This window comes from Gossypium raimondii, chromosome 11 (genome assembly GCF_025698545.1).
Source record: "Gossypium raimondii isolate GPD5lz chromosome 11, ASM2569854v1, whole genome shotgun sequence".
Classification (NCBI taxonomy): Eukaryota; Viridiplantae; Streptophyta; class Magnoliopsida; order Malvales; family Malvaceae; genus Gossypium; species Gossypium raimondii.
The window spans coordinates 39,580,735-39,607,979 of NC_068575.1; the positions used below are offsets into that span (position 1 = coordinate 39,580,735).

General features: G+C 33.2%; 3 protein-coding genes across 5 annotated transcripts; 2 read left to right on the forward strand and 1 right to left on the reverse strand.

Annotated features, from left to right (window-relative positions):
- The first annotated feature begins 14,971 nt into the window (after positions 1 to 14,971).
- On the forward strand, positions 14,972 to 19,576 carry LOC105803938 (filament-like plant protein 7). 3 transcript variants are annotated; one of them, XM_012636391.2, is made up of 6 exons: positions 14,972 to 15,247; positions 15,452 to 15,592; positions 16,002 to 16,146; positions 16,257 to 18,729; positions 18,822 to 18,907; positions 18,977 to 19,576. In XM_012636391.2, exons 2-6 carry the CDS (start codon positions 15,494 to 15,496, stop codon positions 19,102 to 19,104), a joined length of 2,931 nt encoding a protein of 976 aa, XP_012491845.1. In that variant the 5' UTR covers positions 14,972 to 15,247; positions 15,452 to 15,493; the 3' UTR covers positions 19,105 to 19,576. The 3 variants fall into 3 exon arrangements, with proteins under 3 accessions (XP_012491845.1, XP_012491843.1, XP_012491842.1); XM_012636389.2 differs by having other exon boundaries at positions 14,979 to 15,247; positions 16,008 to 16,146; positions 18,822 to 18,882; XM_012636388.2 differs by having other exon boundaries at positions 14,982 to 15,247; positions 18,822 to 18,882.
- Positions 18,874 to 22,115, reverse strand: LOC105803940 (protein IN CHLOROPLAST ATPASE BIOGENESIS, chloroplastic). Its single transcript, XM_052623722.1, has 12 exons — positions 21,964 to 22,115; positions 21,767 to 21,850; positions 21,483 to 21,557; positions 21,354 to 21,396; positions 21,218 to 21,275; positions 20,896 to 21,054; positions 20,759 to 20,821; positions 20,572 to 20,666; positions 20,402 to 20,483; positions 20,183 to 20,293; positions 19,850 to 20,044; positions 18,874 to 19,358 (listed from the first exon to the last, which is right to left on the reverse strand). Exons 1-11 carry the CDS (start codon positions 22,067 to 22,069, stop codon positions 19,904 to 19,906), a joined length of 1,017 nt encoding a protein of 338 aa, XP_052479682.1. The 5' UTR covers positions 22,070 to 22,115; the 3' UTR covers positions 18,874 to 19,358; positions 19,850 to 19,903.
- Positions 22,116 to 24,233: 2,118 nt separating this feature from the next.
- On the forward strand, positions 24,234 to 25,535 carry LOC105801536 (uncharacterized acetyltransferase At3g50280). The gene has a single exon (XM_012632795.2). The coding sequence runs from the start codon at positions 24,234 to 24,236 to the stop codon at positions 25,533 to 25,535; it is 1,302 nt and encodes a 433-aa protein (XP_012488249.1).
- The last annotated feature ends 1,710 nt before the right edge of the window (positions 25,536 to 27,245 follow it).

Genomic DNA, 27,245 nt, shown 5'->3' on the forward strand with positions numbered 1-27,245 from the left:
AATTATATTGAGTTGTTAGACGTTGATACTAAATTGCATAATTGTTTTTGTTTTGAAGTTAAACATTCTGATTTGTATGGTAATGCTCTGTAACCCTAATCCAACGACGAAAACGAGTTAGGGGTGTTACTCGAACACCGTATCAATTCTAAAGAAAAGTCGCCTCTCGATCCAATTCAACTGAAGCAAGGAGGTCGAAACCCGTTTCAAGAGCGAGTCATTGCGACACTTGAAATGGATTCAACCATCCAAGATAAAGTCCCAAAGACCCTTGAATCTAAACTTTATCTGAATCTGTTTTCAAAATCAAGTCTTGACGACCCCATGAAGCAAATCACATCCTTCCAATATCAAGTCTAGACGACCCTTGAATCGAAGCTTAATCAAAGAGAATAATCAAATAAATTTTCTCTGTATTAGATAAATTTCAGAGATTGTACTCTTTTAAAAGTTATAAATAAATTTTAATTCCAAATTTTCATATCAATATTTGACTAAAAATTTGTGTACAATAATGGTTCTTTATACGTGAAATTTTAACTCATATTCAACTGATAAATTATTTTATTTAATTACTTAATATTATGTTATTGATTGTTTCTCTTTTTTTTTTCATTACTTTTATAATATTATTTTATTCTCTTAGTTATTTTTCAAAATTAATAGACGTTTATTATAAATTAAATCAATTTTTATTTGATTAGTAAATATACTTTTTTTAATATGTTATTTAATAAATTTAAAAAGTAAGCACTCACATAGGAACTAGTAAATATTTAAATTGCTCACTCGTAGGGACTCATTTATTGTTCCGCCAATAATATACAAAGCAGCCAACCATACATAATTACCGAATTTTCAATTTTATTGTCGTAGGATGGACCAAAACTTTTATCAATAAATGCTGGAATCCTGTTTTACAAGTTTGGTCTGCTAAATAAGAAGAAAAAAAGTTTTAGAGAGAAAATTTTAATCAAAGGGGTTACTTTTTCATAAATTTTATGTCTTGTTTTGTCGGTTGTCGAATATGGTACTTCTTAAAGCTTTGGCTCCACCAAACCAAATAAAACGTTAAATACATGGCTGTTATTTTTCACCTTTTTCTGGGAAAACGAAAGCAACCAAACGCAAAAATCCAGTAAACAAACAACATCTAACTTATTGCATAAATCATGTGAAATTTGCCGACACACCTGTTGATATATAAGGTTACATTTGTTTCATTGAAAATGGTTTTAGAAAAATGATCTTTAGAAAATAATTTACTTTTTTTTAATAGCTAATATCTTTTTGTATTTAGATGAATATGTGTAAAATATTTTCTGTTGTTTGACAAATTTACTGAAAATATTTCATAAAAGTTATTTTAATGAAACAAACATACATTTGATATTTATGAGAAAGAGTATAAATGAAGTAGTGAATTGATTACAAAGTTATGTTAAGGTGGAATTATAGTAAATAATGAATCTTCATGATGTTAAGGATTAAATTGTAAATTTTGTGAAATTTATAATTGAAACAAGATAAGTGATATGCATTAAAATTTGTTATGTGAAATAAGATATTATAATGAATTATTTGATTAAAATGCTTATATTGTGAAAAATAAATTACATGCAATAGGGACTAAATTAAAAAATGTACAAAAGTCTAAGTGTGAAAAATTTAATGTGAATAAGAAAATTATGATAAAAGTTTAATGAATGTGTTATGAGATGATGAAACATGCATAAAGTATTGTAAAAGTGAAATTATGATAAAAAATGGAATTTTATGATGACTAGGACTAAATTGTTAAACTTGAGAAGATATGTGGATAAAATAATAGAAGTGAAATACATAGAAATTTCATATGTAAAACAAAATATTGAGATAAGTTATGTGATTAAAGAGTAACAAGAAAGAAAGTTGATTTAATATGATTAATTAGTGAATATTGAACTTTTATGACAAAAAGGGACTAAATTGAAAAGCTATGAAAGTTCATAAGAATTTGATAAGTGAAGAATGTAGTAGAGAATGTAACATCTCAGTGCTTTGATCCGATGTTTGGGTTGAGTATGGGGGTGTTGTAGTGAACAGAGACTTATCCATTTGAAAAATATCTTACGGAAAAAAATTTTAGTAAGACATTTTACAAGAATAATGGGATAATTTTATGTTAACTGGAAACCTTTTTACATTAATCATTCTATTTTACATAAAATAAACATGGGAATAAACTAAAAATATCTTTCGTAACAACTTTTACATTGAAACAAGCGGAGCCTAAGTATTACTAATTTATTTATTATGTATTTTCTCAATAAAAAATTGGAACGCATAAGCAAAACCAATCAATGTGATATAAAAATATATATTATATAATTAAGGATTCATTTTAAAATCAACTAGATTTATAAGCTGCTTCGCTGGGGATTTAGATAATTAATTATAAATATTTAATTTTAATCATATTAAATCATTATTATTTTAATATTTAGAACTTCACTCTAATAATTATGATTAATTTTAGAGTGGTCATTATTGAGAGGTTTTGACTTGAATATCATCCCAACTCAATTAGGACTAAATTCAAACAGTAAAATGGATGTGGAGACTTATGTTATATATCGAAAAATATGAGATAAATAGGCTAATTCATTTAAAAATAAAAGGCATTATGACTTATTTGGCCTTCCTATTTTAAAAAATAAGTCATTTTAGTCATTCATTTAAATTTTTTTACCTCTTTTAGGCTAATTTATCTAAACATGTTGAAAAAAAAGTCAATTGAGAAACTATGTCGTTTCTTTGAAAATTTACCGATTTACACTGTTTTTGGAGATAGAGAAGAAAACGCATCGTACGTGGCGCGTTTTCACTGATCTTGCAGGGAAAGCGCACCCTGCAAGATGTATTTTCTTTTCTTTCCTAAAAACGGTTCCTACATGGCACGTTTTCTTTGCTAGATTAGTGAAAACGTACCCTGTATGACGTGTTTTCACTTTGGTAAAAAAAAATTTCTTTTTTGTCTTGTGGTTTGAAATTAGAAGTTTGTAGATTTATCTTTTCTCGTGTTTGAGATAAACATTGTTATAGTTTTAAGGTATGTTTGAATGTACGGTTGTGCCGTGGAGCTGGGTGACATACAAATTTCATTTGACATGTGAGCATGGAGCCATCACCCAAGAAGCTAGATCGCATTGCAACTCAAGGTCCCAATTGGCGATGATTATACGGTATTCGATTGAAGTGTAACTAGGGTTTCAATTTTACAAAGGTTATGCTATCAAGTGATGTAGCATAAATGGGCCCCCACTTGACAGTGGTTATGTGGGCACGACAACAAGTTTCTTATCATCAAAGGAGGATGTTATACACCACCGAAAAATAAGTATAAGAAAGAAAAGTATAATGGTATTTTAGTATAATCAAGTAATTTGTTTTATCCATGTCCACCGAATTACTTGATTATACTAAAATGTCACAACGTTTTTCTTCCTCCTACTTCTTTTTTGGTGGTATATAGTATCCTCATTTGATGATGAAAAAAATCCTTTTCTTTCCCAAATAACCACCGTTAACTAGGCCCAAAGTCATGCTTCGACCCTTGGCAGCATAACCTTTATAAACGTGAAGCCTTAATTATACTTCAACTCGAGACGGTATAATCACTGCCAACTTGGACCTCGAGTTGCAATGCGATCCTAGCTTCTCGGGTGATGGCTCTATGCTCACACGATAAGTGAAATTTGTAGGTCACCTGGCTCCACGACATCACCGTGAACCCAAACATAACTTAAAACTAAGACTATGCCTCTCTCAAAATGAGAGAAATAAATTTTTAAACCCGAAAATTTCAACATGTAAGAGAAAGAAAAAGAAACAATTTAGAGATGTAGGCATGGGACCAAGGCATGTGACTTCCTCTCTAGATTTTGGCCATTTATAGGTTGGGATGGAGTTTGACTCTAAAGATGCTTTTGTGGCTGCAGTCAAGTAGTACACCATACAACTGGGAGTCAACTTCACTGTTACATGCTCTCGATTGGAGAAATTTGAGATAAAGTGCGCATTGTGTGGAACAAGATGTCAATGGAAAATTATGGCATCCATGAGGAAGAAGTCGACATTCTGGATGGTCAAAAAGTTTACCGCACCACATACATGTGTTGTAGTTGGGATGCAAAATATTTAACAACAGAGACTTAAATTCCTTGTTTTTTTTCCCGACATTCTATTACGTATGTTGATTATTGTTTTCCAAGCATGTCAAAAGATATTCAAAAATTGGATTCTTATATGATTTCTAACTTTATATTACCCATAATCAAAGCAAGCCTTAGGATTTCGGTCCCTGTTTTGATCATACACATCCATAACGAGTTTGATTACACCATCTCCTATAATAAGGCATAGTTGGAAAAATAGAAAGCGCTAGAAAAAAATGCATAGTAGGTGGGAGAAATCCTGCGATGAGTTGTGGCAATGGCGTCAGGTGCTAGAGCACTATGTACCAGGTTTTGTAACCAAGCTGTAGAAGGAGCCTGCGTATTACAATGATCGCTTGGTTCCTAGAAAAAGAGTTTTCCACCATTTTTTATGGACATTCAAGAAATACATAACTGCATTCTGGTACTATAAGCCACTTGTTCAGATTGATTGCACATTCTTCTACAGGAGATACAAACATAAGTTGTTGATAGTTGTTACACAGGATGGTAATCGAAGAATCCTGCCAATAGCTTTTGCAATAACTCCCGGAATTCGGGGATGACTGGGATTTCTTCCTAACTAACTTGAGAAAGCATGTGGTGTCGCAGCCCGACGTTTGCATCATCTTCAATAGGGGCATTGAAATTGTAACTGCATTCGATCGGCGTGTATTGTTTGCGTCATATAGGGTTTAACTACATGGGCGATACAAAAAGAATGCAGAGCGGCGACATGTCATCAACATGGGTACATTGTGCACATGTTTGGTTTCTTGTAAAACAATTTAACATATTCACTTAAGTAGCTTTTCTTGGATGCAATAATGATTGTCATCAATAGGGTATGAGTTCATCCAGCACACATTCCACCAAATGTTGGAGAAATTACGGGCTGTAAATGATCTCGGTACGGCTCACCTCGATGGGATATTGAAGGAGTAGTGAGCGGAGCCGTATGATGGAGGCCTGCAGTACAAGCATATTACCACAAACCTAACGAAATGCGTTAATTCTGTACTAAAGGGGACATGCCATTTTCTAATAACCTCGGTGGTCAAGGAAAATTATTTTCGATTAGCAACCATGTTTTTGAAGTAGGCTGAGATATAAGTGGGATAGCTAAAAGGTGGTCACGTTTGGTGCAAGTTGGTGCTGAAAGTTATTGGGGAACATAAAGAGATCGCCAACTCAATGACTTCATTGTGCCACTCCGTATCAGATCTATTTTTACAGGTTAAGTAGCCCCATAGACCTAATCATAGAGTTATCGGTTGAGCGTACTACGTAGACTTGCAACGAATAACCTGCGACTGTGGAAGATTTCAAGCGCTCCGTTATCCGTGCGCACATGTAATTGCGGCATGTGCCTCGTCATGTCTAGATTGCATGACATTTATTAATGAAGTTTATAGACTTGAGCACACATATAATGTTTGGAAGTTTGTATCCCACCTGTCCTAGATGAAAACATGTGGTCGATTACCTCGTACGCTTCTTTCGAGTTGGTACCGGATAAGAATTCGTGGCGCAAGCCGAAATGTAAACCGACCTCAACTCAGATATGAGGCAATATGGATATTCAAGAGTGAGGGGACCAATCGAGGTTATGATGTTACTGCAAGAACCCATGTCATATGAAGCTAAGATGTCCACACAACTCGGGACCATCGAGGAGAAAAGATAATTAAACTCATATAGGAAAAACACTAGCATGTTGGTTTGTAGGATTAATTTACTAAAATTTCACTTAAATCCTTCAAGAATTACAAGGTTTGTAGTATGGCCCAACATATTAAAAATCCTTAGCATAAAAACTTATGTACATGCATCCCGATTGTAGTAGACAAGATATGTATATTTTAAATAAATGTACATTGCGAAAGTAGAAAAATAATAATAAACTTTGGAAAAATACAAATAGACATAATCATCGATACCCTAAATGTTTACCACAATCGGTTGTGCATCGGGTACGCTTAGGGTTTCATCACACTATTGGGGCTAGCAGCTCCTCTGGACTTCAACCTCGTCTTCACGTGCACGTCGAGGTTGATCGCTGACCTCATCTTCTTCTTCCGTGGATAACTGTGACTATGTCATAGTCGACCATAGTGCATCTCCTTGATCAAGACAATGTTTGTGAGGATGACCCAGCTCGGAAGAACAACGATTTGGGGGATCTTTGCGACACTATCAACGAGCCACTATATGGTGTCGCATACAAGTTGGGAATTGTCATTGATACCAGATGTGTCGGTGCAACTGGAGCATATATCTTTGGAGAAAGTGTCGGTGCAGGGAATGGTTGCACATATTGTGATACTTGTGTAAAATAAAATGGTGATGACTATGTTGGTGTAGGGAATAACTGTGCGTACTGTGGTGCTTGTGTAAAATAAACTGGTGATGAATGTGTCGGTTTAGTGAATGATTGCACGTGCTATGGTGCTTATGGAAAATAAACTGGTGTTGTATGTGTTGGTGAAAGGAATGATTGCGTGTGTTGAGGTGCTTGTGGAAAATAAATTAGTGTTGTATGTGTTAATGCAGGGAATGGTTACGTATGTTGTGGTGCTTGTGAAAAATAAACTGGAGTTGAAGGTGTAGATGTGGGGAATGATTGTATATGCTATGGTGATGGTGTAAAATAAAATGGGTTAGCAACGGGAATAAATGAACCATACCTACCGGGACGTTGCACGGAAATCGGGTCCTCGTGTGCATGTGGAGCAGATGTCGGTCCTTCCCCGACATCTCCTCCCGACCTTGGATTAATGGGCCCTTGTATTGGCCTCCTACTGCGACGTTGCCTACTCTTTTCTGAAACTAGCAGTAGATAAGGCTTCCCGTGATTCCTGAACCAATCCATGTATTCTGAAGATGTCACCAACTTAGGCGTGAAAAATGGTTCTCGAGTTGACAAGTAACCGTACATGTGTTGCCAAATCTCGATATGCTTCTTGTGAAATGTTGTCTAATCTTCCTCGAGTCTCCCTTACATGTCAATCTTGTGCAAGTCATCCAGTTCTTGAGGTTGCGACAGAATACATTGCATATACCCGAGCTACCGTATCACTTGGTCAGATTCTTGCATCCCGACCATTGCAAAATTGATTAATGGCACTTTCACATGCCAGACACTACGGTTGGCCAAAAGTTCATCCAGGACGCATTCTTGAATCTTCGGATCTATGTATAGCATCCATACAAATGCAGTATGAATTTATAAATTTTAGCATGTGCCTAATATTTAATTTTAAATGTTGGAATAAAAAATTGATAACTTTGAAATTCATAAACTAACCTCCTCTTCAGTTTGTTAATCTAAAGCTAGTCAGATGTCCTTAAGCTCGGTTGGTATATCGCTGTGTCTCGCAGGGTTGTTCCACCTATTCAAAAAATATGTTATTTCAAAATTACAAGAATGAAAATTCTTAAATAGTAACAATTTTATCAAATGAATTTTACCATGTTACGAGTAAGAATTCGTAAGGGGCTTGCACTTGGGGGTGTAGAAATGATAGTCGATATTATGCCCACGATTGAAGGAGCATGCAACTGCCTATTTTAGCTTTGTTTGATACTGTCACTCGACACATTTTTTGGTACAATGTCACCAGCACCGTCGATCCCCAACTAAGTTATCTCGCTTCTTTCAAATCAGCTAGTAGTAGTAGCCACCTTAAATGTACCAGATTGTGAAATTTGTCTGGCATTAGCAGACTCCCAATCAACCTCAAGATGAATGCGTGCACGAATTGTTCCTTTTCAATGTCACTCGTGAAGTCCTCAATGTGTTCAAAGTTGTTCTCTAACCATCCCATCTCGATCCGGCTACCCTTAAACTTGTTTGGCACCTTCCCTAGCAGTTGCTCACATGTTGCACTCCAATCAACACTAACAGTTGTCCCTCGTAATGACATCCCCATCGATCGGTAGACCAAATTGTAAACTGACGTCCTCCAATGTAATTGTACACTCGTCGCAGAGAAGATGGAACGTGTACGTCTCTGGTCTCCATCTCTCGACAAAAAACATTGAAAAACACTACGTAGGACGCGCTTTCTTCTCTCTCTCCAAAAATAGTGTAAATCGATAAATTTTCAAAGAAACGGCATAGTTTCTTAATTGATTTTTTTTCAACATATTTAGATAAATTAGCCCCTCTTTTAGCTCTTGAACTTATGTTATTTGATCAAATCACTTATAAATATGAGTTCTCAAACTCATTTGAGGGCTTTTGGCATTCTAACTTCAAAGTTGTCTGTAAAACTCTTTCAAACTATTCCATAGCTCAATTTTATTGTTAGCCACACACAAAAATTCTCCACTTTATAAACTACCACCTGTTACTGTGTTCAATATTATAAGGTATTCTTTAATCTTCTTCGTCTTCTCTCAATACATTCAGTTTATTTCATTGCACTGGTTTTTTTCTTAACTAAAGAATCCTGTACATAGGCTCATTCAGGCAAAGCTTATATTTTATCAAGAAAATTAAGGCCAGTTTCCATGGCATTCATAAATAATTTCTTCTGTTTGCGTAGAATGGTTTGTATATTAATTTTTTTATATACAGTCAATCATCATTAAAGAACAAAACAATTTCTTTTGTTCAAAAAATAACGTTTTCTCCACCAATCTTTTCAAGCAAAAATCTTGCTTTGAATCTCGAGGGAAAAAAGCTCACAAACTAAATAATTGTAAGTTATTAGGTAATAAACTTACTTGGGTAAAAAACCAATCTTGGGTTGCCATCTTAAATTCTGGCTAAGAGAACTTATTCTTGGTTGAATCGGGGAGAGAGGGAGATAAAAAGGAAGAGGAAGACCAAAAAAAAAAGCGTGACAAGTTTTTATTGGTTTAAGGTTTCTACTTTTCAATTTATTTAATTAAATAAAATTATTTTTAAATTTTTTATTTCATAAATTATAAATTCTATATGCTAGATGATGTGTTAAGTTCTTATCGGTTGATATTATAAAAAATGGAAATAACATTTGGGCTAATTTGGATAATGAAAATATATTTTAGCTATATTTTGATAAAACAGATAAAATTTATACTTTAATTTTGATTTAATATATAATTTTATATAAATTTTGATTTGGTGTAATTGTACATATGAAATTTGAGTTGCGGTTCATGTATATACAAAATTTTGATTCGATTCAATTGTGCACATTTAAAGAAATAAAGAAATACATTTATTTGATATTATGTTAATAAAGTGTTTGCACATGCAATATATCAATGTAAAATAGTGTTATTCAATAATATTATTAGTGATTTGTAAAATTGAATCAAATTAAAATAAAATTTCCACAAAATTAAAATGTATATATAATAACGCACATTAAATCAAAATTTATATATAATTTTAATATTTATCTTTAAAAAATTTAAGTTCGTAGAGTTAAAAAAAAGTGATATAGCTTGAGAGCAATTTGCATTTCTTATTTAAATAATCGAACTTTCACTAGATTTTCATCTATAAATTAATCGAATGAGTTATCCCTGTAAAACATAGAAGAAATTGCATTGTTTTAGTTTAGTTTGAATCCATTTATTAATTGAAGGCAATTGATTATTTTTTGTTTTATGAATATTTAAAAATAATTAAATAAATCCGTACACTTTGTTTCATATTGTTAATCTCATTATTAACATCCAAAAAGTTGAGTGGCAAATGTAAGAAGTTTGCATGTGGGAACTATTAATTTCCACTTTGGGAGACGGAGAGATAACGCTACGAGTTTCCAGTTTGGGCAAGAAAAGAGAGGAAAAAGAAAGGGGACAACGGGTGTTTTTTTCAGTTTTCACTCAAAAGGGTGAGCAATTATCATGGCAAACAGCCTAGGAAATAGAAACTTGGGAAACCCTTTTCTAAGATTAGGAAATTGGTTGGTTTAGAACGTTTTAATTGATTAATCCTTATAATGGTTGCTTGTTTATGAAATTTGCTTTGAACCCTTTTCATTACTTAGAAAAATCTTAGGTACTCAAATCAAGCTTTTCAACCTTCACCCAGAGTTTGTTTATGATTTTGTATTTGATGGAATCTTATAAGTATAAAGCTCTTAAGTGAGTTAAGATTATTTATCACCAATTCAGTTGAAGAAATCAATTTTTTTTAAAAACAAAATTCACGTTAAAAACTCACTTATTATTTATTTATTTTCATATAATCTAATGTGTACATTTTAGTTTTAATTCTCGAGTCTTCAAGCAAGGTCCATGCACCAGTTTCCTCAAGTCATGAATGACCCAAATCATATATATTTATACACTAAAGCAATTTAAAGAAGCATTTGAGGGAACTAATTCTATACGTCATAGTGAGATTATTGACATTTGTCAACCTACAAATCAGACGTGTACTAATTAAACAATATTTAGGTTAAGGAAAATAGTTGTATTTGAATGGTCAAAACATTCATTATATCCTATTAATTATAAGCAATCAACTAAACAAATAATTATGAAAATGATATATATTTAATGAAAAATTCATACAATTATGTCATTAGTGAAAATTACATATTATTACATTAATTACAGAAAATATAATTTACATAAACTACATTAGAAGTGTACAATAAAATAAATTGGTAATCTAATCTAATATATATACTATAGGTGGGTTTTCACCCAAATCATATATATATAATATTCTATAATAAGAATTTCTTGCTAATATGGAAAACTTGCTTCCTTCATATAGTTATTATTTAAATTTAATATTTTAATATTATGCATTAATTTTAGTTTAATTGCTTTATAACTTTACCCATAAAAATATCACAATTTCAAACATTTTTGTATAATAAAACTTTCATGTGGTATTTATGATTTAAAAGAAATCAGAATCATTAACATTTTAATTCTATTACTGATATTGAGGATATTTTCTTATCATCTTATATTCATAAACATGTTGAAGAAGTTGTTATTGAAGCCTCATTCACCTAATTTTCAACAAATTAGTGGGCTTTCATCCTCAACACATTCTTTGGGCTCCAACAAACTTTCTATTAGGACTTCAATTTTCTTCTTTAAGGGCTTGTCAAAAGATTCAGTCATTGCCACAAAATAACACCATATTAACAATGTTGAGAGAACATTTATACCAATAACAAAAGGATAAGGAGACAAGAGGTCTCCTTGTCCAACTCCTTTCCTTCCTCTAAGGAAACCTATCAATTCGAGCAGTACAAAATTTAGGAGACTCAAATGCTTTCTTGAGGCGTACATTAATGGCACACCGAGGGGATAAACTTAGTTTTTTTAATATCTGCTCATTGATTTTTGGGTCATGAGCACATTGTCAACTAAATTCTACCTTTGATAAATCTACTCTGATTTTTTCTATATAAACAGCGTAGACGTGATATTATTTTAAGTTTACTTTCGCTTGCATCAATTATTATATTTACTTAGCATGAAAATAATAGTATTTATGTATAATTTTAACTAAAATGCAATCTTACAATGTAAAATGTGAATAATAAACGGTAGAGGGTTGTTCTAATAAAGAAAATAGTTTTGTAAATAAATGAATGAGATGTACTGAATAAAGGTAGAGAGGAAGATTGGAGCAAATCTGACAACACTGAGTGTAACAGCAAATGATGGTTTGTAAGGTGGAGCAAGATTGTATATGGCTGAGAATAAAGTTGAGTAAAGGAATAAGTTAAAAGAGTTTTAGAAATAAAAATACCAATGTGCCAAAAGCCCTAAGTAAATTGTGAGAACTTATATTTATAGGTGTGAGGGATGGTAAATATGTCTTTTAGTTCCTTTGAAGTTTATGAAATTATTAGTTAGTATAATGATAAAATTATACTTTGATCCTAAAAATTTTATAATTCATTTTTGGCCACTTTTAAAACAATTTTTTTTTTTTAATTTGAGGAATGAGAATTAGCATTAAATAGGAATAACAAGTGAGTTTTCAGTTACAAAGGCATTAGTGTTATTTTATTAATAAGGAGTTTAAGTTGTTGGTGATGGTGATGGTGATGGTAATGGTGAGAGTTCATTATGTTAAAAAAAGGGGGTGGGGGAGATTTAAGAGAAACCAAGGCATGTTTGTGACATTATAAATTTGGGTTGGATTGGTAAATGGCATGCTTTTAATCTTTTGTTGTTGCTATAGTCGGTTCATATAGGGTAGTGTTAGACTGCTTTGTTGTTGGTTCATTAAATATGGGTTGGATTATGAAGGGTGATTGCAGCATTTTTCTTGTTAATTTAAATTTATCAATTCAGATGGATTTAATTTTGAAATTAAAATAAAAATGAAAACAGAATAAAACACGTAGATTTCAATTGATTGTGTTAAAACCAGATAAACACAAGCGTGTAATACAAGAATGTCTTGTTTAGAGAAAAATTAAAGCAGTTATGGTGGGGGCGGGGGAATTAAGGGACCACTGTTTAACTAAACCACCAAAAATCGCATTGATTGTTTAGTGCATAATTAAAGAAGAAAGATTCCAAGAGTAATAATAAAATGAAAGTGATTAATAAAGTATGCCCCTGGTTTAAGCAAGAATATATGTCCAAGCTTTAGTGATAATGTACTTTTAACATTGTGAGGAAAAAGCAACTTAATACAATTTGGGTTGAATGATGCAATCATACTCCAATTATAGTTTAAGCTAAAATGACGTGATTAGATCAAGTGTCCTTTTTAGTAATTAATTTGTTGTGAAAGGGGCACCAAGTGCTTAATCTTGTTTCATAAGATTTGTTGTTATTACGATAATGAAAATAAGATTTTACCTCAAAAATTTTTGGTTGTGAAATTAGTTCATGTACTTTATTTGGTGATTTTTTAGTTTCTGTATTTTTAAAATTTTAAAACTTCAGTTCTTACCAAATCATAGTTGTTAAATATATTAATAACTTAAGTTCTACTATTTTCAAAATTTAATATGACAAATATATTATCATATGTGTCATGTCATATTAGTTTGTTATTTTCACATATTACTCACTAAAACTTCAATTAATGGATTGACGTCTGTCATTTGCATCAATATTAAAATTTCAAAACTTGAAAAGTATAGGGACTTAAGCTTAATTTGGATGGGCAGTGCGTTTACCTCCGGTGTGGTTAAAAACAGCAGTGGTGGTGAGATTAGTTACTGTAGCGGTGAGATTAAAAACAACGGTGGAGTGTGTGTTTGGATTCAAACATAATTGTAGCGGTGAGGTGAGAATAAAAAAAATGATTATTAAGGACATTAAATTAAAAATGATATATAATAGAAGTTTTCTAAATTATTTTACTTTTACGAAACTATTAAAAATATGTAAATTTATAAATTCATTTAATAAAATATGTTTATTAAAATGTTTATTTTTAATTAATTAATATTAAATATATAACGGTAATATATATAATTACTATTTTTTTAAAAAATTTACAATGCAAATATACATTAGATAAAAGATTAAAATTTAAACAAAAAAAAAAAGTTGACTAGGGTTGCTTTTTTTCCATTGGAGCTTAAAGCTCTAGTTGAAAATTGGAGTTTCAGTGAGGTGAGGCTTTCCATACGTTCCTTACTATTGGTGTTCCAAACACTCAAAAACTCCAGTAAAAAGGCATTAGTCCTTAAAATTCCATTATACTAGTGTTAATTGGTGATCCAAAGAAAGCCTTAGAATGACCCAATTGTAGAATATAAAATAAATCTATAGTTGTATGCATAGTATTAAACTAGTACTGAATTTAACTAATCGAATTTAACTACTACCATTTGGAGAGAAACACTAAAATTAATCAAATGGATTAGCTGAATTTAACGTTTTGTTTTTCCGGATCAATGACTTTCACTTGTTTGGCTATTGTTCTTTTACTTTGAACTTTTAATTTATATGCATATGGAATATAAGAAGCATTTGTTAAAGATAATCAAACATTATTTTAGATAAATTATTTTTATTTAATATATTATCTTTTACTGAAATAATAACAACCGTAATATACCATTAGCTACAATGATTTTATATTTAAAAAGCATCATAAAGAAACACTCTTGAGCATTTTATTACATACAATATATAACATAAATGAAAGGTGTAATTAGGAGCATCTTCTTTCCCAACCCAAATCAATTTTCTTTTACAAATTCTAGAGAAAAAAAAAGGTAAAGGTGATGGGGTAGGTTCATTTAACACTTGCAAGAAATAACATTGTTTAATGACCATGTGATGTAAAATGTAATTTGGTGTAATTATATTTATAAAATTTAAAATTTAAAATAATTTTAATTTATATTAATTATAATTATAATGTGTTTTGTTAAATATAATTAATTGATAATATTAAATATAATTATAATATTAAAATAAATAGAAATACTTATTCATTTTTTAAAAACTTATCCACTATTTTTAAAAATAAAACCTGACCATCAATTTAAAAAATTATATGTATAATTACATTAAATTAGAGTTTACATTGAATGGTATAACTTTTTTACCCGAAACCATAGAAAAATTGATCATACTTGTCTTTTCTAACTCAATTATACTTGTAGCTAGAAAAGGGAAAAAAAAATGTTACCATTTTTACTTTTAAGCCTTAAAAAAATTAAGTAATTCAGACTTAAAAGGAAAGAAAAAAAAGTGAAGATAAAGAAAGAAGGCGAGTTTTAAGCTTTTAATTGAATAATTAAAACATATTTTAGAGAAAAAAAAAAAAGACAAAAGACTTCCGCTCTGCCGCAACGTCAGAAGAAAGTAAACAACCAACAAAACAGGATCTCATTCACTCCCTCCCCTAAACGCTTTTATTCTCTCCTTAATTTCACTTTTCCTACATTTTACTTTTCCTGTTTACCGAACACACTCCACTTCTCTCTCTCTCTCTCTCACTATTTCTCTTTCCTTTATGTTGCTTGGTTTAGCTCCTCCTCTTCTTTGTTCCACTCCTTGCTGTCACTGGAATTTCCAACACCCCCTCCTCTGCCTTCAGTTCTCTGCTTTGATGGTCCATGCGCACTAAGAACCTACTCTTACACTAATCATTGGAGGTAAAAGATATTAACAGCGGCTCTGAAACTATGTTCATAATTTGGGAGTATCTAGCATGAACTGTACGCATGGAACTTCAATGAACGAATATTTTAAAGTTTTTTATGTGTTGGAATTTTATGTTTTGTGAAACATATATATTTTGTCTAATGACTGATGCAAGCAGATTTTGGTTTTTAATCAACATTGTAATTTAAATGCAGGTGTTTTGGGTTGAAAGCCTAATTATTAACACTGGTGAAACAATGGACCAGAAAACATGGCTTTGGAGGAAAAAGGCTACTGAGAAGATTATTCTTGCAACTGACAAGTTAAACCCGTCACTGAAAGACAATGAAGATGAGGTGAATTAAGAATTAGTATTTTCAGTAAACTTTCTCCAAAATTTAAATTATGTTCAGGATTTTCTGAACTGCTGATAAGGTCAGAAAAGATCCCAACTCAACTACTAGTAATAAATAAATCTTGCCAAACTATTCCCTTAATATATATTCTTCTGCATTCATATGAGATGTTCAAGTACATGAGCTTCAGATTAGAAACCTTTTCTTTTTCCCTAAGTTATCATTTGTTGAGTGATCAAGTTAAACTCAGCTGCATAAATGTGTGCACAACAAAGCAAGAGTGAGAAAAAGAGTTCACATAATGTATTATATAATTCTTGGACCATATTAGGATTCATGTTTTCTGGGAAGTTTTTGCTTTGGTGTTGTTTTATTATAATTAGGTTTTCTGGGTGATTTGGGTTCCCAGATACAGACACTGAAGGCTGACAGAAGAGAATTGGAGAATGAACTGAAAGTTTTGAATAACAAGCTTTCTTCCGCACTTCCTGACTGTAATTCCAAAGATGAAGTTGTAAAGAAACATGAAAAGATGGCAATGGAAGCTGTTGTCGGTATATTTTTGTTTTCCCCTTTTAGGTTTTGCTGTTTAATGATCTGCATTTTAGATTTCGTTCTTCTCTACATTATTTAGCTACTTCTTAACCAACAAATTATATGAAAGGCAAGGAAAAGGTAGAAGCGGAAGCAGTTATTCTAAAGCAAGAACGGGATGAAGCTTTGCAGAAGAGAGCTGCTTGCGAAGAAAGGCTAAATCATCTTGACACGGCCCTCAAGCAATGCATGCAGCAACTACAGTTTGTTCGGGAAGAGCACGAGCAAAGAATTCATGATGCCATAATGAAGGCTTCAAAAGAGTTCGAGAAATTGAAGACGATATTAGAGGCACAGTTGGCGGAGTCTAGCAAAAGGGTTACCAAGTTAGGAGTTGAGAATACGAATCTAAGTAGGGCTCTCTTGGCAAAGGAAAAAGTGATTGATGATTTAAACAACCAAAGGGCTCAAATGGAGACTGATTTTATTGCACTAATGGCAAAAGTAGAGTCTACAGAGAAAGAAAATGCTTCTCTGAAATATGAGGTTCGAGTGCTTGAGAAGGAACTTGACATCAGGAATGAAGAGAGAGAATTCAATCGCCGCACAGCTGAAGCATCACACAAGCGACATTTAGAAAGTGTGAAGAAAATTGCTAAGCTAGAATCAGAATGTCAAAGGCTCCGTCTCCTAGTCCGGAAACGACTGCCAGGTCCTGCTGCCTTGGCTAAGATGAAAAATGAAGTTGAAATGCTGGGAAAGGAATCTATTGAAATGAGTAGGAGAAAGTTAAATCCTAGTCCTACCAGTCCAGGGCGTGACTTTGTGGTCGGCAATTATTCAGACAGTCCGAGGAAGGGAACTAATATCCTAAATGAGCAGTTATGTGCTATGGTAGAAGAAAATAAGGCTCTCAAGGAAGCCCTTAATAAGAAAATGAATGAACTTCACTTCTCTCGAGTCATGTATGCATGTACAGCTTCCAAATTATCCGAGGTTGAGTCTCACACTGAAGAATCATCAAAAAGTGAAGTAAACAATGAGGCAACCAGGAATAGTGCACTGCCACATGAGGTCTCTCTAGCATCCATGTCTGATGTTGGCAGCGATGATAAAGCCAGCTGCGCAGAATCCTGGGCTTCAGCTTTAATTTCAGAACTGGAGCAATGCAGGAATAGACAGTTGAGGGAGTCGCCATTACGTAAAACTGTTGGATCTTCAGAAATAAATCTGATGGATGACTTTGTCGAAATGGAAAAGTTAGCTTTAGTTTCTGCTGATCAATTTTCTGGAAATTCTCATGTTTCTTCGGATGATGCTAATGGGACCCTTGGACCTATGCAAACTGGGACAAGTGGAAGTTCCTTGGAGGTAATATGTAAGGAGATAGTCCCTGTTCCTGACAGTCAGCCAGACCGTAGCATGTTGAACAATGAAATGAAGTCTGAAAGCCCATTGCTTAGCAAAGAGTGTGGCTGGCTTCGGGATATACTTAAGGTGATCTTGGAGCAAAACCGTGCAACTCAAAGAAACCCCAATGAAATACTTGAGGATATTAGAAAATCTTTGGCCTGCATGAGCTATCCAAACACCAGTGAAATGTTTGATGAAAGGGAGGGTTCAGACCATCCCAATGGCTTCAATCCCTCCTGTATTAGTGGCTACATCGCATGGAAACCCTCAAATGGTTCTTCAAAGATGGATTCATCATCTAATGGGGATGCTGATGTTAACATTTGCTCAGACAGGAAGAGCGATCCAAGCTTTCATCCTGATTTGAGTAAATCAATTTGCAGGATAATTGAGCTTATTGAAGGGATCAGCACATCATCAACAGATAATAATATCCTGGAGTCCTTATTCAAAGAGAGGAATTCCTTGTCATACAAGCACTCTGAAACACCATCGGACTACATGGTTCGTGTTTTCCAGTGGAAAACTTCTGAACTTAGTGCTGTTTTACAGCAATTTGTGCAAGCTTGTTATGACCTGTTGAAAGGAAAGACAGACCTCAACACATTTACCCAAGAATTGACTTCTGCTTTGGACTGGATCATTAATCATTGCTTTTCCCTTCAAGATGTTTCAAGCATGAAAGATGCAATTAAGAAGCATTTCAACCGGGATGAATCACGAACTGAAAGTGAAGCAGAAGTTGGAATAGTCAGTCAATTTGTAGAGGCAGATAAATCACACCTTGCTGTTCCAAATGGAAATGATGACTTCCTTCAAAAGAAAGAGACTAGTGTGACAGAAGAAAACCGAAAACTAAAAGATGAATCAGTTAACAAGGAAACTGCAGAGAAAGATCTAGAATATAAGCTCCAATCAACCACAGATAGGAGTGATTCTATATCCAATCAACTTGAGGAATCTGGAAAAACCATCGCAAACTTGCAGGCAGAGTTAGATACTTTGAGAAGAACGGAGGAAATGGTTGAAGGTCAAGTTGAAAAGCATGAACCAACGAATGAAAACCCTGATGATGAGCTCTCATCAACCATAGTTGAACTAAATGAGGCTTGTCCAAAGTCTCCTCAAGATCTGAAATCTGAGAATAAAAATTACGGCCATGAAGAATTGGAGGTCACACGTCTTGACAGGTAATATCAGTTTTACCTTCTGAACCTAATATCATGATCAATTCTGTTTGCAGCATCTAGAATTTGTGCAATTGATATTTTGTTGTCTTCAGTGTGACAGAAAAGGAAATACCAAATCCTGAAATCAAGCACCACGAGAACCAGTTTCGAACAGTAAGTTCATATCACATGTATGCAGGTAACGTAATTTCGTTTCACATCATTACTCTGGTAGTTTTGATATTTTGACTCTTGATTAATCTGGCAGGACTGGGAGATCGCAGCTGCTTCAGAAAAGTTGGCCGAGTGCCAAGAGACTATATTAAACTTGGGAAAGCAGTTGAAAGCATTGGCATCTACAAAGGAAGCAGTCCTTTTCGACAACATTGTTTCTAGTCCAACTTTGACTGCAATCCCAACTCCACCAAGGAAGAAGATGACGAGCCAAAGATCATCTCTACTAGATCAGATGATAGCTGAAGATAATGCTGAAACGAACGATCTTGCATCTCCTAAGTCCAAAGAAAAAGGCAATCCGACTTCATCTTTCATCTCTAACAGGACGGTAGCACCTCCAGACAGCATTGCTGTTTTAAGTGGAGAGAAAATCCAGGAAGACAATGCTGTGGTGAAATCTTTAGCAATCGTTCCTAGCAAAAAACAAGGTGGGAGTTTATGGAAAAAGCTCTTGTGGAGGAAAACAAAAAGTAAGAGCAAGAAAACATCTCTTCCATTTGCTTCATAGACAAAAATAATAAAGTGTTGACGAAAAGGGGCTCTCGAGCTTTTGTCACAGTTTTTTAATTTTTGGTTTTTCTTTCATATTTTGTGTGGAAATGAATAAAATTCCGGCTTTTCACTGGTCAAAGAGAGAATATCAAGTTTATAGTCTGTGTGTGAATATATATATATACATGACAGAAACCTGAACAAAGGTAAAAATTTCAGTCAGGACAAGTGTATAATATTCTGGTTTTCTTAACCGTTTGGAATGTTCATTTTTGTTTATTGACTAACAAGAGACAGTACAACTTTTCTCTATTATAGATTAAAATCAACCCGTTGCAAAACATGCTCACACTTGTAATGAGACCAATCAATCCCCAATTTCATCAATTATTTTTAAGAAATAAAAAAGTACCATGAAAATTTGAAGATCTAAGAGACTGCAGACTAAATTCCCACGCCTTAACAATTAGTCTTTGTATTGCACAAATCTTGCCATATCATGGAGTCCAGCCTCCTTGTAACATTCAGCAATTCGCTCCAGAGTGCTATCCCAAGTCCCTTCCACAGAAGCTAAATCCAACAAAAAGGCCGCTTCATCCAATGCGATCTGCAGATTTTGTTTAGGAGTTCGATCATACACAAAAGAAAGAGAATTAGTGACAACAAAAAAGAAGAAACAGATAGATACACACTTTTAATATCTATATAGTCAGATCAATAAACATAACAAGCAATAACTAGAAACCTGGAAAGCTGGTTTTCCCTTGTTTAAATCTTCTCGCTTTCCCTCTTCCGTCATTTTTTCTGTTCTATATTCAATTTGCTCATCCTTCCATTCTGCTATACAAGCAACTTCCTGCAGACGAAGCAACTTTTTAATATGAGAAGGTAAATTCTATTTACTATCTTGAAAGGGAAAACAGAACATGAAAGTTCATGAAATGACTATTTGCGGTTCCCATACATGGTACTTGCAACCTAAAGTCCACCACGGGGATTTTAAAGCCCCCCTTGCAGCATCTTTAGCTTCTACGTTACGCCCGACCCTAAAAAAATGCCAAAGAAGCATCTTAGTAGGACAAGTCAGTTGAACATAGCAGAATAAACTCAAGTGAAAGTAACTGGAGTTTTTACTTCAGTAAAACTTCCGCATTGAAAACAAAAGGCCGTGCAAATCCTGGAAAATGGTTTTTCCTTGTATAGAATTCTCCAGTCACCAAAGCGGAAACCTTTCACAAGCAGGTGCATATAAAGAACAAATGTTAATTTTCGTGCAGAAATGAATACATTTAAAATAGCTAGGGCAGCCAAGTAGTCTTACATGGTCTCCATTCTCAAAATGCTGCACCACTTTGCGCTCCAGGACATCGGGAAATAAACCGACCTGAAATGGTCATCCGTTAACATGGCTGAAACCTGATTAAAGTGCACAATAGAAGAAATATATGGTTTTAATACCTTTCTTAGAAGATAAACATCTACATCCATAATCTGAGATTTAGAAAAGTCGCCCTTTCTATAAAGTTTCTCCCCAGCATCAGATGCAGCATGAAATAACTCATCAATTCCATTATTGGCATCTTCTTCAACCAGGATTCTGTGTATAAACTGGTCTACCTATTTGAGAGAGAGAGAGAGGGAGACAAATTACAAGGTATAAAAGATATCCAGCATGGTAAAGAACTGATATTGAAGATATCGAATACAATGGTACTCCAGCTCCGGATCCTAGCAAGGGAAACGGTCACATTGGCCATGTCATGCTGAGGGCAAAACTTACATTCTTGGCCAAAAGCCAAACTCCATGTTTACGAACCTCCACCACTGGCATCTCCATTCTAAGGGATGAGAGGAATCTGAATCAGGCTAAAGAGAATTAAGAAATTATAAAAGGTCAGACATTTGAAGTTTCTCACCCAGTGGGAGCTGTTGGCCACCTGAGCAATGCAGTTACAGCACCTATTACCGGCAAAATTATGCAACAGTATCAATTTAAGCATTTCTTATTAACAGCCAATTCCAACATAGATATACTTCATCAGTACCTGAGTTGCTTTGGGATAGCGGAATTGCTAGCGGCATTAACCCTTGCTTTGCTCCAGGAGAAAGAATTGATTCATCTGTTGGAATGCACCAGATATATAGGAGACTATATAAGTCTTTAGAGTTTTAAATCACTACAAACTATGCTTTTATTAGTCTTCTCCGTAATAGGATCCAAGCCAACAAAATTAAAAAAAGGTCAAGATCAAAACCGCAAGAAATGAAAATACGAACTTGAAAAAACCAAATCCAATATCATAACAAAAGAGAAGGAACTTTTATTTACCTCTTGCATTGAGTATTCTTAAAAGCTGAGAGAGATGCTGAGGAGGTTGAGTTGCAGCCACTTCTTTGATGAAACTGATGTGTTCTGCAATTTCCATAGTATATTTTCTTTACTTAAAAACGTTAAAAAGCCAAAACCAGGAAATGAAAAAGATGGGAGGACAAAAAGGAAAAGAGATAATAATACAAAATACCTACCCGGAAATGAATAAGAAGAAGAAGAAGAGGATGAAGAACAAAGGAATCTGGCGCATCTTCCATGGCCAAGAAGCAGAGAAGTGGCACGTGGTGATGAAAACGCCATGACCTTGCTACTGCGAGACGACCAGCCAGATCAGTAGTAACATACAGGGTTTTCTCAAAGGAAAACAAAGATCCAATGAAAGCCCAAATTTAAAAGGCTTTTGAGTTACATGTGCACATATTGGACCGAATAAGGTAATATCCAATTGTACCCTAGTTCTTTTTCTTTCCTACCAAGTTCTTTTCCTTTTTTTACCAAGTCTGTAGTACACGACAAGAGCTTTAACTATGGTTTTATTTAAGTTAAGATTATATATGTTGATTTATTTAGATTTTGATATACCGGTAATTGTATAAAATTAATTGGATTAAATTCAAATAGACTCTACAACTTTATAAAAAAATTATTTTATCATTTCATTTAATTTTCGTTCATTTTAACCCTTAAATTTGTATTGTTTGTCAAATCACCTCAAAATTGAATGAAAATTAACTCACATGGCATGCACATGGATTGTCACGTGACAATCCACTTTAGCAATTAATTAATTTTTATAAAATTTAGAAATATTATTTTTTTATGATTTTTATACTTTTAAACAATTTTAATAATTTGCAATTTTAAATTTATAGACTTTAAAAAATTAATTAGTTGTTGGCATAGTGGCATCCATGTGTATGTCATGTCAGCTAGACTTAATCATGGATTGGGCCATCCGTTCAGGCCCGAAGATCCACTCAAAAAATATGAGGGTTTTGGCAAAAAAATTAGACTTAAAAAATGGGTTTGAACAAAAAAATAAAACCTGTTTAGAAAATAAGTTGGACCTCAACCAAGACTTTTTGATCGAGCCTAGCCCAGCCTGAATTTTACATAAAAAATATTGTTGTTTGTTGTTATTTATTACTGTTATGTTATAGTTTGTTACAATTATGTTGTTGTTTTAACACCATTTCACTATTATATTGCTACTATTTTATTATTATTGTTTAGATATTGTATAACTCTTGTTTTATTGTTAATTTTACTACTATGTTAGAGGTATTTGCTTGTTAAATTGTAACTATTTTAATGTTATTTAAGTATAAAAACTTTTTTATATGTATTTTCAATTTATTGGGAAACATTTGTTTTAATATTTTTAGTCTATTTGTTGTATTATATTTTTAAAATTTATTTTTATATAAAAATTAATGCAGACAGATCGGACTCAAGTTTAGCATTTTTATCCTGATCGGGCTTGGGCAAATTTTTAGGCTCAATTTTCAGGTCGAGTTGGGTCTAGAAAATGAGTCTAATTTTTTGCACTAGCTTAATTGGCTCAAATGTAGTAAAGTTAATAAATGTTAACTTTTCTATCCAATTTAGGTGATTTAACAAATAAAGCAAGTTTAAGAGCTAAAAAATGTGAAATATTAAATGGAGGATTAAAATGATTTTTTCTCTTGTAAAATTGGAGGGCCAAATAATTTATTATGCCAATCCAAATTCAGTTTTGTTATTCATTGAATAAAATAGTTAAAATATGCTTTAAGTCCCTATATTTTCCATACATTTAAAATTTAATTCTTTTACTTTTATTTTTAAGAATTTAATCCTCTATTTTTTCATTTAAAATGTAAGTCTAATTGTTAGCATCGATATTTTTTTGTTAAATTTAAGTTCATTACAACGTCATTTTTATTGTTACATTGATGTCAAGGAATATCTTTTATTTATTTATTTCAAAATGTGATATAAGTGAATTTAAAAGAAGAGTTTTAACCGTGTTAACAATTTGATTTGAATTTTATAATCTGAAAAATAGAGATGCTAAATTTCTAGAAATAAAAGTAGAGGGACTAAAATTTCAAATGTATAAAGATAATAAGGACTGGTAGCATATTTTAACCATAAAAATAATAGTATAATTTCTACTTTCTAATACTATTTATTTATTTCTTGTAGTAAATACTTATAAATGGGATATAATACCGTGTAACTCCGTACATTAGCATACAAGGAATTAAAGTTCATTTAGGCTTAATTACGTTCCTGAAACCTTCACAGAACATGAAACTGAAAAGAGAAAAATTACAAAAAACAGATTCCAGAAAGCCATAAATGTTAATCAAGATCAACTATAAGAAGCAACGCAAATTTCAATTTCACTTTCATATAAGATTTCTCTAAGAAAAATAGGTAAGTTTTAATATAAAAAGTTGTCAAGTTTGCAGGGAACATAATGGCAAGCATCCGCTTCATTTCCTCGAGAATCATCCAGGCAGGGAGCCGAAGCAAAGAAACCGACAGGATAGATCTAACTCCATGGGATCTGAAACACCTTTTAGTCGGCTACTTGCAGGCAGGATTGCTCTTCCATAAGCCCAAACTGCCGGAGGCCTTGATCCATCACTTGCAAACCTCCCTTTCACGTACGCTAGACTTCTTTCCTCCGCTCGCGGGTCGCCTTGCCACCATTGAACATGAAGATAAAACTACTTCTTTTTTCATTGACTGCAACAATGCCGGAGCCTTATTTGTCCATGCCACAGCTGAGAATGTAAACATTTCTGATCTCGTGGAACCTGTCTATGTTCCCGAAACCGTCGACGCCTTTTTCCAATTAGATGGCGTTAAGAATATTGAGGGCACTTCAAAACCATTGCTTGCAGTGCAAGTAACTGAGCTTGTTGATGGTATTTTCATTACTTGCAGTGCCAATCATTCTGTTGTTGATGGTGCCTCGTTTTGGCATTTCTTTAATTCTTGGTCTGAAATTTCTCGTGGTTTTGATTATTTATCTAGACCTCCCATATTTAAGAGACCACTTATTGATGATATACATTACCCTATTCGGATTCCTTTACAAAAGGAGCACATTCAAGAACGGTTCTTTCAACCTGGTAATTTGAAAGTAAGAGTTTTTAATTTCAGAAAAGAGAGCATTGTGAGGATAAAAAGAAAAGCTAATGCTGAGATGAACACCGACAAGATTTCCTCTCTTCAAGCACTCTTGTCTCTGTTTTGGCAATCCATCATGCGGAATAGGCGGATGGACCCGAATCAAGAGACCATGATTTTTTTAGTGATTGGTGTTAGACAAAAACTGCAGCAGCTGTCAGAAGAATACTTTGGAAATGCAATTCATAGTGCAGAGGTGAGTTTGAAAGCAGGGGAGCTGGTGGAGAAGGGGCTAGGAAACGCTGCATGGGAAATAAACCAGGTTGTTGCAAATCACAGAGAGGAAAACTTCATAAATTTTGTCAAGTGGTGGGTGAATAGTCCTTTGCTATTCCAAACAGGGCCGATGATGAATAATGCTTTGTTAACAGGAAATTCACCCAGGTTCGATATATATGGCAATGATTTTGGATGGGGAAGACCGATTGCAATGAGTCATGGGGCAGAGTCCAAGTGTGATGGGCTGGTGACGGTGTCTCCGGGAGTTGAAGAAGGAGATATTGAGATTAAAGTTTGCCTATCGCCTAAGACAATTCAGGCCATGGAAAACGACGAAGACTTCATTGCTGCATTAAACATATGATATATGTGTCCATTACTGTTATGAAAATTTCCCCTAATAAGAATCAATTTGCTTGAAACGTTTACCTCATTCGCCATTTTTGGCACAAAACAAATTAAAAGCATTCTTTAGTTTATAAAGATAAAAAGTTATTTCACCCGAAAGAAGTGGAGTTGAACTTCTTCCCAAGACATTTGGATTAAATTTGAATCTTCAAGCTTTAAAGTTGAGATAATGTAACAATAATCTAATAAAAAAAATTTAAAGATGCAAAGAAATTATAAAGAAACTAGCACTATATACCAAAAAAAAATGTTAAATTTTTATTTAGTAAGATGTGATCATTATAGGGATGGTAAAATCCAAACCGTTCGATAGATTCGAACTAATCTGCTCCGAATGGAATGGATTTTTTTTCGAGAAGTGGACGTTGGCAGGGTGAATTTTTTCTTTTGCATAGTGGGTATGAAACGGTCATAGTAGTTGCTCGTCCCATCCCGACCCACTCCACTATATAAAATTGTCATTGTATCCTTGTATATTTAAACTATTAAAAGAGTGTAACAACATAATATAGAAAAAAAAGCATATATTTTATGGTTAAATATGTTTTTGAAAAATGTTTAAATATTTGCTTGACTTTAAAAAGATTGAAAATATTAAAAATAAGTAGCAAAATTTAAATAGAAGCAGAGCATGACGGGATGGGGTAGGGCGGGGATGGATGCATCTAACTTCTATAGAGGTGGTAGTAGCTTTCAAGATTATACATCCATAGTGGAGTGGGGTGAGTGATGGAGTAAAATGTGTCAATTGTAGAGTGGTAGTGAATTTAGCGATATTCACCCCTGCCCCACTTTATTGTCATCCCTAGATCATTATAACAAATATCAATTACAAAATGTAACAGCTCAATTTTAACCCTAATCGGAATAGTGGTTTCTAGATGATAAATCTAAGTCTGAAAAATATTTTAATATTATTTTGTGTGTTTATGATGTGTGAATTTATATGTGTGAAGGTTTCATGAATTAATTTTATTGTTTGTGTGCTTAATTTGAGAAAATGACTAAATCGCGTAAAGTGAAAATTTGAGGGTTAAATATGAAAGTGCTTAATTGTTGTTGTCTTTATAAATTGGAAGTTTTATGTGGCAATTAAGCCATTTTCCAAGTTAGTGGACGGCATTAGGTGATATATATGGTTTTCTTATATTATTAATATAATATATATGTTATTATGAGGTATAATATGTTATTATGTTATAATAAACATTAAAAAAAAACCATTATCATTATTTTCACTCCATCTTCATCACAAAACAAAACAAAAGAAAACAAAGAAACAAAGCTAGGGTATTCGGCCATTGTTGAGCTTGATTCAAGATCAAGAAACCAAGAAATCGGATTTAGATCGGGGGAAATTGAAAGTAGTTGAGTAGCCGATCTATTAGTCGACGACATCCGAGGTAAGTTATTAAGTATATATATATTTGTATCGTTTTAAATCAGTTTAGTATCTATGTAATTATGCTGAATTGAATGGTAGATATTTATATACATGTAGTGATAAAATTTTTGAAATAAGATGTATTGAGTTGTTGACTTTCGACACTAAGTGTGCGAGTTTAATTGTAAAGCACTAAGTGTGCGAGTTTAATGGTAAAGCACTAAGTGTGCGAATTTATTAAATATTTTCGAATAACTATTAGCATTGAGTATTTGTTTAATT

Excerpts from the sequence above, each read along its gene's own strand:
- LOC105803938 (XM_012636388.2), top strand. The coding sequence starts at position 15,494 with ATGGACCAGAAAACATGGCTTTGGAGGAAAAAGGCTACTGAGAAGATT. Across the intron at positions 15,593-16,001 it reads TGAAAGACAATGAAGATGAG|ATACAGACACTGAAGGCTGA; the intron begins GTGAATTAAGAA and ends TTGGGTTCCCAG. Across the intron at positions 18,883-18,976 it reads ACGAGAACCAGTTTCGAACA|GACTGGGAGATCGCAGCTGC; the intron begins GTAAGTTCATAT and ends TTAATCTGGCAG.
- LOC105801536 (XM_012632795.2), top strand. The coding sequence starts at position 24,234 with ATGGCAAGCATCCGCTTCATTTCCTCGAGAATCATCCAGGCAGGGAGC.
- LOC105803940 (XM_052623722.1), bottom strand. The coding sequence starts at position 22,069 with ATGGCGTTTTCATCACCACGTGCCACTTCTCTGCTTCTTGGCCATGGA. Across the intron at positions 21,276-21,353 it reads TGGCCAACAGCTCCCACTGG|AATGGAGATGCCAGTGGTGG; the intron begins GTGAGAAACTTC and ends CTCATCCCTTAG. Across the intron at positions 20,294-20,401 it reads CTTTAGGTTGCAAGTACCAT|GAAGTTGCTTGTATAGCAGA; the intron begins GTATGGGAACCG and ends CTTCGTCTGCAG.